At 38.4% G+C, this 15,001-nt stretch overlaps 1 protein-coding gene across 1 annotated transcript; it reads left to right on the forward strand.

Annotated features, from left to right (window-relative positions):
- Positions 1-96: 96 nt before the first annotated feature.
- On the forward strand, positions 97-14,730 carry LOC104459026 (carbonic anhydrase 3-like; the record flags this gene model as incomplete). The annotated part of the gene is made up of 7 exons (XM_010083719.1): positions 97-202; positions 698-895; positions 8,176-8,294; positions 9,129-9,221; positions 10,151-10,216; positions 11,091-11,246; positions 14,611-14,730. Coding segments are annotated over 7 exons (858 nt in total), but the record flags the coding sequence as incomplete, so codon positions are not given.
- Between the last annotated feature and the right edge of the window lie 271 nt (positions 14,731-15,001).

Raw genomic sequence — 15,001 nt, forward strand, 5'->3', positions numbered from 1 at the left:
GCAATGGCAGAGGACTCCAAGTTAAATAAAGTCGCTTTTCCTATTGGTAAAATAATTTAAAGTTTGACATAGCTTTAAAATGCGGCTGTCGGTTAGCCTCGGTGCGGGCAGAGCAGCACCCGTGGCCGTGCAGTGGGATCCCTCCGGCCCGGCTGGCCTGGCCCTGCGCTCGCCCTGCCGCAGGAGGACCAGCACGGGCTCGGTCAGGCTGTTTCCACATGAAGTTCTTGATAGAACCATGATGATAATTAAATCCACGTTTCAAATTCCAGGCTTCTTAAGATATCGGTGGCCTTTTCTCTCTCCCGATGGGTACGTGGTGCCACAGTTGTATTATTTAGGTGTATCCCATCATATGTCTAGCCAGTGCTGGACTTGGAGTATACACCTCTACGTTCCTTCCTTGGTGTATTGTGAGTCTCCCAATGAGTAGAGTCCTGAGGTTGCTATGAGAGTTTAGGTTAAGCCAATGACTTGCAGTGTCTAATGTTCCAACTGCAATGATCTAACTGCTTTTTATGCAATGAAACTCTTGACATTTTGTGACTAACAACCAGGTGATTAGTAATATACTTATTAATACATTTTATTGATGTTCTGTAGCTAAGCAAAGCCAGGCTTGCATTTATTGTAATACAAGTATAATTCATACCTAGCTGGGAAGGGTTTTCAAGATGTTTCTCTGTATTTTTTTTAGGACCAGATCAGTGGCACAAAAATTACCCGATTGCCAAAGGACGCCATCAGTCACCTATTGAAATCAATAACAGAGAAGTGCATTATGATCGCTCCCTACTACCATGGTTTGCTAGTTATGATCCTGGTGCAGCTAAGACCATCCTCAATAATGGGAAGACGTGCAGAGTTGTGTTTGATGATTCTTTCAATAGATCAGGTTAGTTTTGGTTTTGTTTGAAGCTGCTATTGTATATGAGTGACTACTTCTCAAGTTGCTTGGAAGACAGAGCATGCTCTGAGTGCTCACGGCTGTCAGAAGTTCTCCATGTACTGCCTGTGTGTGATCTACAGGCTTCTGTGACACCAGTGCCCTGCCCAACTGGTGGGAAAAGCCTCTGACCACTTTTAAAGTCCATAGGTAAAATCCTAGGGGATGGAGAGGGCTGGAAAGAAACTCAGTGCAGGATGAATTAAGGTGTAAGGTAGATTTCAGAGCTTGCAAAAGCCATTGCAGTTGTGTTGCTTTCCAGGAGCATGGAGTCCAGGCCTTGTCTATGAGGACTGAATGTCTCTATTCAAGGCTATTTGAGATGCCCAGCCGAACATCTTTAACTGTGTATATGGCTGAAGGTACAATATTTGAAAACTGAACCCATATAATTTCTGTTAAATGAGGTAATGGACCAGATGTTGCCATAAAGTCACGGTATTTAAGCAGTTAAAACTCCCTTTGACATTCATGAGATTTTATCTTAATGAGGATTATAGGGCCGAGAAATTCCAGTGTTTCAGCTTTAATGTCCACAATCTTTTATCCCTTTGGAGTTATGACAACATGCAATGTGCTGCATATATAATGCATTGCTTTTAAGAGTTAGTGGGGTTATATATTTTGAAGATATGTCTGTTCAGTTTAACAGGTGCTAGAAATATTTAGTTTATGTTGGCAGAATTACTGACCTTTCATATTAATACTGTTGGCTATATTTCAAAGGAAAAAACATTACTGAAAGCGGTATGAAATTGCATTAGTACTGAGATACAAAAGATACAAAGGAAGAATCAATTGCATACCTCACTCTTTATTCTTGTATTAAGGTCAACAGATTTGTGTTAGAATTGTGTTATTATTTATAGTTCACGGCCTGGTAAGAAAAGGAAAGAGAAATGTGTACAGACTTATCTACAGCGTGGATGGAGCACTGTGGCCGCAAAGAGCAGGAAGTTTTGGAATGTTCTGAATTTTTTTTCGGATGAACTACCCGGTAACTGTTGTGTTCTGATCTCAGAAATAAAAAGTGACTCACTGGAAAAAAAGTAGGTGTATTTCTCAAGTCTTTGAAGGCAAGAAACATTCAGTGTTTGTTGTTAGGTCTCCTTTGTTATACCATTGCCTGCAGAGCCTGTGGGTGGTGTTCCTTCTCTAACATAATGTTAATTGCAGGACAAATTCCGCTGTGCATACTCCTACTGACTTGAGCATGTTTTAAGGTTTTTTAGGATGTGTACAGTGACTTATTTTTTGTGTAAAGGAACCACCTGCTGCAGAATACATACTTATGTAATACAGTCATATAGGAACAACGACTATCTGTCTGTCTATCTATCTTATTTACCACTCTGTCTATCTATCTGAATTATTTCTGAGTTATCCAGAAAACAACGGGCTTCCTTGATTTTCCTAAGTTTTTCAGTTAGAGTAGTCATACTCATATTTGTAGTTATATCTAGATTTTCATCAGTGGTGGATGAAATAGATTGCTGAATAAATTGCAAAGGTGGGGGATAAAATGAATTGCTTTGGATGTCTCCAAGTTTTACTTCCATTGTGTCTTCTCTGCTAGCAACACTTTGAATATTCACCACTGGGACAGTTTCTTCAAGTGATTAGAGAGACACTTCCAGGGAAGGTGTCATCCAATGTAATTCACATATAATCTTGGAAAAGTTCTTATTGCTGTTGTCTTTGGACTTAGTCTAGTGGAAGGAATTGGAGAATTTATCTCCGACTATATATAAAGTCTGCTTAACTTTAAGAATCTGCTATACAGCTGAAAGCTTTGGTGACAGATATTCGCTTGAGGAGCCGTGTCATGCCTCGACTGCCTCTTCATAGAAGTTAACATATGGTTGTGGACTCACTTGCCTGTCTTGTCATACCTATGTGGAAGAAGGACCTTAAGCACTGTAAAATCACTACGGGTGGAGACTGGACTCTCAAAATCCAGGGTAGAGCTGGGAGCTGAAATCAAAACCTCATAGGTGGCTGTGCCACCTCCTGATGGCCACAATAAAACCCATACCAGAACTTGGGTACTTTGTCAGCCTACCACTGCTATGTTTTTTGGCCTGAATGGCAACTCAGATACTTGGTTTTGTTTTGAATTATGACTGCAGTCTTATTTCTACTAGCAGAGTCCATTTGCTTTTAAAATTTTAAAAATATTCTTGCTAGAGGAGTGTCCTGAGAGCACCTAACTGGTGGGACTGTTGTTATGATGCTGTGTGAGATATGTAGATTGTAACTTCTGTACAGTTAATGGCTCTTTGACTTTGTAATACTTTGGTTAGATGGATAGATCAAGGTGTTAAATAATTTAATAAACAGTAAAGATGAATAAGTCTTGTACTGGAACCCAGACACAGAAGCTGGGGAGAGATCCACTAAGGTTATGTCATATTGATGTCTTCTTTCATCTTCTCACTTTGTCTGTTTTTGTTATCTCCTTGGCACTTTCTATGAAAGTTACATCAGCCAAACAGATTCCTACTTCTTCTTTTACTGTTTTTCTGATAGATGACATTTAAGGGTTTGGAGTACCTCAGTGCAGGTGCTCTTTCTTACAAGGTTACCTTGATGCTGTTGGCAGAATCTTTTAATATCTTATCAAAGGAATGTGTGCCTTTGGAAATGGATGATGCAAAAAAATTGCAAGGAGACCATTACTGTAAGTATTGAGAGCTTGTTGCTTGTCAGTCTCCTTTAGCATGACTAGTGCTTGTCGACACTATTTTCTAGAGTACCACCTTGTAGGAAATCTCATTTATTTTTTCCAAATGAGATTTTGATTATCAGCTTCTGGCAAATAAACATTTACTTGTTGATTGGTTCTAAAACAATGTGGACAAAACCCAGTAACTCTAATTAAACCTGGGGGAAGTCTGTCCATAGGTACTCCAGTTTTGCTTGATTCCTGCAAAAAGTTACTTAACATTTTGTGTACTGAATTTCCACTGGAACAAGTCAGCGTTATAAGAATAGCACAGCTAAATCCCAGTGCTTGTGTAGCTGTGGTACATACCACTTAATAGCTATACTGCATACCGCAACAGGCAGCAAAGTTAAATTCTTCCTTCAGTGTTTAACGCACCTATCATTTGTAGTGTCTGCGTGGAGATACTGAGTGTTAATATGAGCACTGCAGAGCTTGGGTAGAGGGGATTTAGGAGTTTTCTGCTAACTTTGAACTTCCATTGTTAGAGGTAAAAATGTTTGAACAGCCAAGGGCCTGCTGAAGCTACAGTTGCACAATGGACTGTCAGCTTTCTGCCCCTGGATGCAGGGATTTCAACACTACCGTAGATTACAAAGATGATTTGGGAGCTAACTGATGAACACGTCCTGATCAAGAGGCACAAAACTGGCAAAGGTGTGTTGCAGTGCAGGTGAGCGTGGGTGGCACGCTGACAGACTTCTGTCAGACACTTGGCTTGCCCAGTCTGTCCCCGTAAGAGTACAAAGTTCAAATACAAACAAGAGTAATTCTCCTGAATATTTTTTCAGTGCTTGCTTAAATAAAATTTCAGTGAGAACTGTGTAAAATATTCCAAAAGCTTTTAGGAAATGCGTTTTATTTCTGTAGTTAGCCAGACTGTTTCAGTACAGAGATCCTCTTTTGCACAGAGGCTTTTCTGTAACGTCTAAAATGTGACACTGACATGAAAAAGCTGTGGTTTTTATACTGCACTGCTAGATTTTGTTATAAAGCAGCATAACAAAGGTAATGTATCTTTTTCAATTGTCATGCAGTAGTGCCTTACAATTTAATTTCACTGTGGTTTACCAGTTCATTTTATAGATTCCTCAGGATGTGGGGATCATAAATCTTGTAAGAACAGTTAGTTCTTTTGCTTATAAGCACAACTCACCTTATGGGTCTGTTTGGTGCTCCTTGTGTTTTTCCACCTGACTTTCAGGGTGTTTCATTCACAGCAAACAGGGAAGGCATTTGTGTAGGCATTAAGTTGGCCAACTTTACCTTAGTGAGGGTAGATGACAATTGACATGAGCACAGATTAACAACCAGACCCCTACCTAAGCTGCTCAGCAAGTGGGTGCAATAACTTCAGAACCTTCTCGTCACACGTTGCTAAGGTCACCCTGCTAACTAAGGTAAAGCGGAGCTGCTGTCTCCGCTCAAACTGCATCACACGTGTAATTTGCTGTGTAAATACAGGGTTTCTTCTCGCCTTAGTTAGGTCATCCAGTGCAACGCCTGCCCACTCTGGGGCAAATATCTGCCTCAGTGATTACATTGAGAGTGGAAAAAACCCGATTCTTTTATTAGCCAGTTGTGTCTCATGTTACGTGTAGATGTGGTGCTTAGGGACATGGTTTAGTGAGTTAGGTGGTGTTGGGTTGGACTTGATGATCCTTGAGGTCTCTTCCAACCTTAATGATTCTATGATTCTATGATTCTATGACGGATCAAGGAAAAGGTGAGCTTTTTTACTGGAACTGACAGCTGGGCATGGGCACGTCTGTGCCCATGGAGGATTGCTTTGTGATAGACAATTCTTCAGTGTGGATGGAAGGACACGGAATTTGAGCAAGAGCTTCATACTGACATGATGTTTTTATGTCTGGTATCAGGCACTGGTGGAGGATGATGTGAAAACCCACCTAAAAAGGGTCAGTCACTGAGCAATGGGAAGAGAGTTTACAACGATAAGGCACCGAAAAGGAGTGTATACTTTTCTCCCTTGTCTTCCTGGGCTGGTTTGTACATTCCTGCAGCTGGGCCATGTTAATTTAATGACAGCAAGTTTGAGGGAGTTACATTTTGGTAAGTCTGCTGTGGCCATCCTGTTACTTCCTGTAGAGCAGAAACAGGAACAGAAATGCCATGTTTCCAATATTCAGAGGTAAGTCCAGCCATTCAGCTAGCCTTGTGGAAGGGATTACACAGTATGTCAGAGGACTAGGAGAAAAGTTGGCTGCCCGTTGATCTGGGACTGAGCCTACAGGCTCCTTCTTTAAAGCTCTTGCTTTTTGTTTCATGCAGTTGTATAGGTAGAAGCTCAGAGTGAGTCACGGGGCCTTCTAGCAAAGCATCCTTTTGTAGGTGTTTCGTGGTAGCAAGACAGCTATCGCAGCCTTAAAACAGACTCTCAGTTTTTTAAGGTGAACATTTCCTATGTAATAATTTTTAGAATAATTCCATTACATATAAATATGTAAATGTATAGAAATAAAGCTGTATTTTAACACCACTGAAAACACTGAAAGAAATTTAAAGATACCATAGTTTCTTGTATAAACTTTTACCTTATATTATTTTTCTATCTGGTGTACAGATGTGTATTTATTTGTGTTAGTATTTTCTGAAAACAAAAACTGAAGAGGATAAAGATACCTTTAGAATTTAGGTTCCAAGCCACAAGTTTAAAAAAAATAAAGATTTTTTTCACTAACTTGTAGCTATGCAGACACTGTGTGGGATTTTTATGTCTTAGATACTGGTGAAATTCATTCTTGTAACTGTTTCATTTACTCTTTTTAGGGAAATTTCATTTACTTGTATTGTAGTTTTGTGTATTTCTATGTTTTATACTACACACTTGCAGTTAAAAGAAAGGAAATGTGTTTTTGTCCTTCAGGAGAGGTTTGTTTATGGGCATCTTAGTCTGCATCATTCTGTCTGCTTAAAGTGTTCTAAGTAAAAGGTACTGTCTATTTATGGATGAGTGAAACAGGAATGAGTTGGCACAAGGTGATGCAGAGTTTCACTTAACACCTAATCAAAAATGTCTGCTGATGGCCCATCAGTGGAAATAATGACATGTTTTTACCTTAAACTGGATTATTTGGTCTTACAGATCTATTTTAATGGAGGGTTGGTGGCCTTGTCAGCTACTACTGTTACTGTGTTTGCATTGGCCTCAGTACTGAATGTCTGTGGGAACAAGTAAAAGGAATTTATTGAGAATAACAGCTTGCTCTTGATGTTCAGTAAGAATACTCCTAGTACTTTATTTCTGGAAGTGATAATCGATTTCATTGCTTTCCTTTTCAGATTTAAGGATATATATCTGGCTTATAAAGACCTGTTCTTGAGAACTGATGAGTGGTTTATAGGAATGCTATAACTTCTATTTCCAAATAAAATGAATGGGAATTGAATATTAATTAATATTTGATGAATGTGAAGAAGTTCTTATCTTTTTATTCTGAGATCCTTTCAAATACACCACCTTCATTTGGTATATAATGCAGAAATCTTAAGATTATTTAGAATACAGGGTATTGTTCATCACATGCTGAACTTTTCTTTAGGAAAATAGTTTGTATTCTCAATGATTGCGTTCCTGCTTTTCTGAAAACATTTGCTGTTTTCTCTCTCCTCTTCCACAGCCGGAGGGAGCAGCCATTATAGCAGAAGCAGCATCAGTAATTTCATAGGTTTTTCAACAAATAAGTCATAGCCTGCAGTAAAACACACAATTTTTAGCATTTTTGGGGAATTGTGGGAATGTTTGTCATCTAGCACTTCAGTAGTTGATCTTAATCATGGCTATTTTTGTGTGCCTTGATATAGGTAGATATAAGAAGGAATGTAGGGGGAGAATGACACCTCAATTTAGATGTTTTATGTGGGCTGTTAAACATGTGTGTGGTATTTCTCTAAACTCCCATTCTAGTCAACAGAGATGGAGTCACACTTAATTAATGGAGTCCAAAGAGCAATTCAGGTCACCATCTACTGAGCATCTACCTTAAGGCAAGCAGAGTTACTCTAGAGGCTTGCCTGTTCTAATTAGGGTTTTACTTCAGTGACCCAAACATAGGCATTGTATGCCATGTTTTATAACCTAATCTATTTCACCTTGCCTCCAGATACTGCTTTAGAAAAATACAGTTCTACAGATATTGTATCACATCTTTCAGTCCTGTCCAGGTGTCTTTGGAATAACCCAGAACGTACTAGATGCACATTTATACACATGAATTAAAACAATGATCTCTACTGACTATAATGGAAGCTTAGACACAAATAATTTTAATCTGCCTGTAAGTGCATATAGCTGAAGATGGTTGCCTGAAGTGCTGCTAAAATCAGTGCAGATTTCCAAGAGGTACTCAGTACTCCTAAAACGTAGAACATCTGTACAGTAAATATGTAAATATGTATGTAAGTATTTTTAAAATAGATATATTTCTGTTTTAAAAATGGGAGGATACCTGAGTCTAATGCTGATGCAGATTATCAATTGCAGTGCTGAGAGGTGGGCCACTTCCAGGAGTCTACAGGCTGCGTCAGCTTCACTTTCATTGGGGTTCCTCTGATGACCATGGCTCTGAGCATGTTGTGAATGGAGTGAGATATGCAGGGGAGGTAAGACGCACCACTTTTTACTTTAAAGTAACATTTATCATTATAATTCACGTGGGACAAAATTTGTCATTTGTCTGCTTTTCAAGGAGTTCTTTCTATTAATTTTATTTATCTGTGATATTTTCTTCTTACTCCCATCAATTCTTATAAATGTGAATCAGATTGAAGTAATTCTCACAACATAAGAAAATAAAAATACGTGTGAAACAAAAGTTTTCTCAACCAGCATGTCTTGAAACATAGGACAGCAAGACTGAATTATTGAGAAGCAATGCAAACTTACTGAAACAGTATTCTGAAAGTATAGTGTTATAGCAGAAGCATCAAATTGTAGCAACAGAAAGGAAGAAGAATGTCTTTGATTTTGGACCACTTCAGGACTGTAAGGGAAGATGAGAACTGTAGACTAATAATATGCATTCATATGGATTCTTTGTTGGAATTACTCTAATTTGAAAGCCAAGTGGAAATGAATCACGTATCAGTAGATGACTTCTGAACTTGATGTTCTGCCTGCTTATTTAAGCATCTTTCCTTTGTTCTTCAGCTTTAAGATGAGATTTCTGTTCTTTGTTGCAATTTCATTAAGATGTTTATAGCTTATTTTAGAGCAAAAAGTAGCCTAAATTGTAATGTATGGCTGATATAATTCATAAATTAATTGCTGTCTCTTTTTTTTTCTTTTCTTTTCTTTTTTTTTTTTTTTTGGAAGGTGTAATCCTCGTTCTTTGTTGCCCCAAACTCTTTCATGTATATGAAGAACTCTAAATTCAGCCTCTGATGGCTTGTTGCTCAATAATGGATTTTTTTTAATGTGTTTTCCTTTGTTTCCAGCTACATTTGGTACACTGGAATCCCAAATACAGTAATTACCTTGATGCTGTGAGAAGAACTGATGGAATAGCCGTTTTGGCCATCTTTTTGCAAGTAAGTAGAAGCGTGCAACCCTTCTTTGTACTGCTACTGTAGTTTTATAGTCTTGTAGGGTTTAAAAAGCAAAACCTTCTGAATATATTTTCTAGGGATCATACTACATTGAAGGGCTTGACTTTCAGTAATGCATGCTTTTCAAGTTATAGGGCATGAGTCATGTTATTTCAAACAGTATCCAATACTACACACACTTGTCCCAGCAGCTAGTGTGTCACTATGTGGCTGGTGGAAGCTGTAAATCCAGATGTATTTGCCCTGCTTTGGGGACACGATGTCAGTAGTGGCCCTCTGACCAATAACAGTCAGCTGTCTTCTGTGCTAATCATGGACTGATTTCAAGGACAGATAATGCTCATAGGCTTTTCATGAACTTTCTCCCAGGCAAAACTAACTCACAGACAATACATAGAAGTCATCCTTTTTAAAAAATCCTTTTGGGGGCATGCAGTCTTAGCCTGAAATACTGGCCTTTGGTCTCTCTTTTTTAATTAATATTCATTAGACATAGAAAGATGGATGTCTGTGTTGAGATAAACAATTGCAAACAGGAGATCTGACCATGAAATCTGGATTTTAAAATAGAATTAAACTTTTTCCAAATTCTGTACTTGAGTCTGAAGAATTTTTTATCTTTGTTAGGCTAAAATTCAATGTCAACAGGAGTAGTTGTATAGTGAAATTACCTGTGATGCTGAGTTTCTGTACTAATATAATTTTCTCATTTGTATCATAATATCTGTGGGGGTACAGACAGAAGACATAGCTTACTAAGCTGATAGAGGTGATAGCTTGGGTTAATGCATTATAATTTTATAGTTGATACAAACATGTGTCATGTAGATGCACATATTAAAAAAAAAGAAGAAAGAAGAAAACTGATTGAGGAGAACTCTTTGGTTAGCTCACGCTTTTTTTCTTTACAGGTAGGGAAAACTCCCAAACCAGAAATGAAGAGAATTCTTGAAGAAATAAATGGTATCAAAACAAAGGTAACAACGTTGGGCTTTTCATTATAGGAAGATTTCTGCAAAGTCTCAGGACAAAAAAACCCCAAGAGGCATGACTTTCTAGTTTTCAGATTCTGCTCTCCAACACTGCCAGAATATACTTGTGAATAAAACCATGGGTAGCTTTTCCTTAACAAGAAAAATTCTTTCTTCTGTTTACATATGAGACTTCTTTGGATTTAGTGGGCCTTATAATTTTGTGAAAATAAGAGTCATCTCACCAAACTTTACTGACCTAAAAACTAGGCATGGAGTCTTATTACGTCCGGGGTCAGTGACAAAAGAAAGGCATCTTTAGAAAGTGGTCCTTTTGATCTTGAAATGGACCTCTGGAAATGCCACTGACTAGACATCTGTGTCTCAGATAACATTATGTCATAAGAATCTCACATTTCATAGGCTGTCTTGTTTGTTATTACCACAAATATTATAAATCTGGAGTATCTGTCTCACTTCATTATATGGTGACCGACTCCAGTATTCAGTAGATAGGCAGAATTTCCATAAGAAAGGAGGCCAGAAGGAAGAGTATTTCTGCACAGAAATGAGTGAAGCACATTGGTACTGGACGCTGCTTCACATGAGTTAGCTCAGGTACAAAAAGTAGCATCATGGAGTTGTGTGTTGTGGCATGCTTCTCTGGGCCCATCTGTGAGGGTTATTCAGTCCACTTCTCTTTTCACTGCATCATTAGTTATTTTGTAGGTGTGTGCTTAGTTTCCTTAGCATGTACCTTTGCAGTATCTGAGTCACTCTCTGTTTCTTAAAATACCAGAGTTACATCTTTACCTCATTTTTACTAGAGCTGTTGAAGAGTTTTCTGGTTTTTGTGTGTGTGTGTGTGTTCATTTTAAAGGGGAAAGAAGCTCCTTTTCCAAACTTTGATCCTTCAATTCTTTTCCCTAAATCTCATGACTACTGGACATACCATGGGTCCTTCACTACTCCACCTTGCGAAGAGTGCATCACCTGGATTGTTCTTAGAGAGCCTATTGTAGTCAGCTCAGACCAGGTAAACTTCAAATAGATAATATGTTACCTGCTTCTTTTTAGTTGCATGCCATAACCTGATCTTATTCTTTTGACAAGGAAAAATTATTGTGAGATTTTGTGAGAAATTGCATGATTAAAAGGACAGTGAAGAACTGAATGCCTTAGAAACTACCTTGGGACTCCATAGGGAACCTGTAAAAATTTTTAAAGGACTGCAGTCAACATCCCAATCTGTGCAATCAATGTATTAGACATATCTCTTTATCTGTCTCTATACGACTCCTGTGTTAACTAATTGAGCAGAGATGATGAATCCCTCTACTTGGAACAGCTCATTGTTTCCTAGCCTATGTCAGACCATAGTGGTTGAAATCCACAGACATCAGAATGCTTTCTAAATCAGTAAAATCACAATACAGTTGTGGTTTAACCTCAGCTGGCAAAGCATCACACAGCTGCTCACTCACTCCCTCCTGGTGGGATAGGGGAGAGAAACAAAAGGGTAAAAGTGAGAAAACTTGTGGATTGAAATGAAGACAGTTGAATAGGTAAAGCAAAAGCCACGCACACAAGCAAAGCAAAACAAGGAATTCATTCACTGCTTCCCATCAGCAGACAGGTGTTCAGCCATCTCCACAAAAGCAGGGCTCCATCGCTTGTAACGGTTGCTTGGGAAGACAAATGCCATCAGTTCAAATGTCCCCCTCTTCCTCTTCTTCTCCCAGCTTTATATGCTGAGCATTTCCCTTAATCCCATTAATAGAGATTTGAATGTGCTCTTTCATTACATTTGAATCTATAATTCTACTCATACCACACAAATCAGTTTTCTCATCTGAGGTTATTCTCATATATATCACTATAATGATACGATATGACAATTTTCAAGACTACAGGATAGTGAGAACAAGAACATTAATCAAGTGGCTGACATATTATGTAGATACTGTATGTAGACACATAACTTTTCATTTTAGGTTCTCAAGGTGATAAGGTGTTTCATTGTATTGATTGATTTGTATGTATCACAAAAAAAAAATCTCTTTTCAAGCACTTTTTATTTATCTGTCTCTTTGTCTTTTAAAAAGAGTAGAACTCAGGTATGATGGGGACTTTAGCTGGCAAGAGATGAAATATGGTAATATATTCATATAACTTACATTTTAATTTTCACAGCTTACTGAATTGTTCTGCCTCCTGTTTCCTTGCCCATCTGAAAATTAAAATCTGTGGGCTACTTGGAAGCTGGTATTTGTGTGAAAAATATAAATATGTTCTGACTGGTTTCCACAAAATAAAACAGCTTAGAGGTTTATATTACAGAAGATCAACAGATTTTGTTGGAAAAAGTGTAGCCATTACTGAGCATCTCTGAGTTAAAATGTGTTTTTAAAGGAATAGCTAATCGCATCATTGATCCAGCTTCATGAAAATACTTTTTCAATCACTGCTGTATTTGGGTCGTGGCCTTTTTTTTCAGCTTACCTAAAATTAGTGAGTTTTGTAAAACATACAGACTGTTTTCTAACTGGCCCTACTGTAGAAAAACCAGAGCATTTAAGGTAAAAAGGAAATTACTATGTATAGATGGGACATGGGCTTTTATCCTGAGATAACTGCTTTTCAGGCAGAATTGGCAGTGTATGTGAGGTACTGCATACAAATAGAATAGAAAGACTTTCCTTACTCCAGAGTGCCTGCAGTCTAATGTATTCATAAAAGAGGATTGTGTTACTAATTATTTCTAATCCTAGAAAGTGTACTGCCATGGCAGCCTCATTAACAGTAATTATTTTAAGCGCATGTGCATTTACAGTGGATCGCTGGGATGCTTTTGCAGCCAGATGGTAATAGTATATTAGCCACAAGTGTAAGTGCAGTCACTGAGAATTGGTACTGCACAGGGAAAATCTGTTCACCAGAAGTCCCTGTGAGATGTAAAGTGAGTGGCCTAGCTGCTCTGATTACTATTAATGAAAGGATTGGAATTTAACTGTGGAATAACTATCCAATTGCAGACTAATTTTTTCACCTTTATGTAGCTATAGCCTGAATATATGCTTTTCTTTTTTTTACTGAATAGGGCAGATCTTCCACAAATAATAATAAAAACCAGTAATCTCTTCTGCAATAGTACTTTGTCAGTATTAACAAAATTGAGGAACTATTGGAATCTCCTACTGTTCACATACAAATTATTCTTCCTCTGAAACCTGAAATTTTATTTCAGATTAATAATCCAGCTAATGCATATTATAAATATGACCTCATCATTGTTCAGGCAAACTGAGATAGCTGGCTTTTCTGAGCTGTGCAGTGAAGAGCAATGTTGAGATGCCTGAGCTAGCTCAGTCCATAAACTGGAATTAGTATTGTGACAGTGAATCCAGCTTTCACAGTGCTGACAGAAGTTCTGCTTCTGTTGGACCTGAGCTCTGTACTGTAAAAGGTGGGTAAGTCAGCCTATTGAAGATAGTTGTGAACAAAGTTGATGCATGCCATGCTGTGCCTGGGGCTACATTTTCAAGCATACACATGGGAAAATGTACGCATCCTGTTCATGGTAAGCCATTCAAACAGGGAAGTGTCAAGTGTCTGAATCACAGCTGATACACTTTCTGTCTAATGTTGTGCATAGCAGTGACAACAAATGAATATAATGTATCTGTAAGTAGGTATATGTGTTGCATCCTTTGAAAATCAAAAAGTAATAGAGCATTATGCAGGTTTGAAGAATATGGGCAGAACTCTTCTTACAGCATCCCTCAAAAATAAGCTACCTTGGTTAAAAAAAAAAAGGCCAAGGAGAGTCAATCTGCAGACCCTGTTTACAAACCATTTGAAACCTTGACCAAGTCATTGTCGTGATTTACTTTTTTGTGTTACTGCAGCAGAATATATCCTCTACAATACACCCACCATGAAAATGAACAATTGGTTTATAATTTAGCCTTAACACCTTGCCATTCCAGAGCCTTCTTAACAATCAGACACTAAGGCAGGGTTAGTGTAGGAGAGGTTCAGTAGGGCATAGGCTATTCTATTTGCATTTTCTGAGAACCTCCCACAGTTTCCGTGGCTGCACACAGTTCTGTAGACAGTACATAAAAGACTTTACTTTTCACAAGCCTGTTCAGATAGGACCTATTTTTTCTTGACTATTTCCGAGTCATAGTCTTGACTATTTCCAAGAATACTACTTTTAGGAAAAGAACATGAGTGCAGTTCTTGTGGTGATGGGGCGAAGGACAACTTCACAACTTTAAAGGAGGTTTTCTCCCTAGCTTCTGTACCTGGGCCAGCCTCCTTGGTTTAATTCTTGGGCTGTGGATCTGATATCAGGGGATTTCCATCAGGACACTTTGATTTTTGCTCTCCTGCAGATGGCGAAGCTCCGCAGCCTATCCAAGAATGCTGAGAATGAACCTGATCTCCCCTTGGTTGATAACTGGCGCCCGACTCAGCCCCGGTATTTCAGGATGGTGAGCGCATCATTCCTCTAGGACCTGGCTCAGGTTGGGGGTCCCTGAGTGAGACGACCTCTAGAACTAAGAGATCATTTTGGTTTTTGTCCTCTGTTGGTCTTAGACAGAACTCTCAGCTGTAGGTCCAGAGTCTAAAACTTTGAGTTGTGAAATGTGAATTTCACTTTCAGAGGATAACATTTACTTAGGCAAATCTTATGCTTAAAATGGAGGTAGAGAATCTGTTTGGCTTTTCATAACTGCTTTAACATTAGCTTTTGTTAGTAGTGCAAAGGAAGAAAGAAGATGC

Source organism: Pterocles gutturalis, unplaced genomic scaffold (assembly GCF_000699245.1).
Source record: "Pterocles gutturalis isolate BGI_N339 unplaced genomic scaffold, ASM69924v1 Scaffold33901, whole genome shotgun sequence".
NCBI classification, from domain to species: Eukaryota; Metazoa; Chordata; class Aves; order Pterocliformes; family Pteroclidae; genus Pterocles; species Pterocles gutturalis.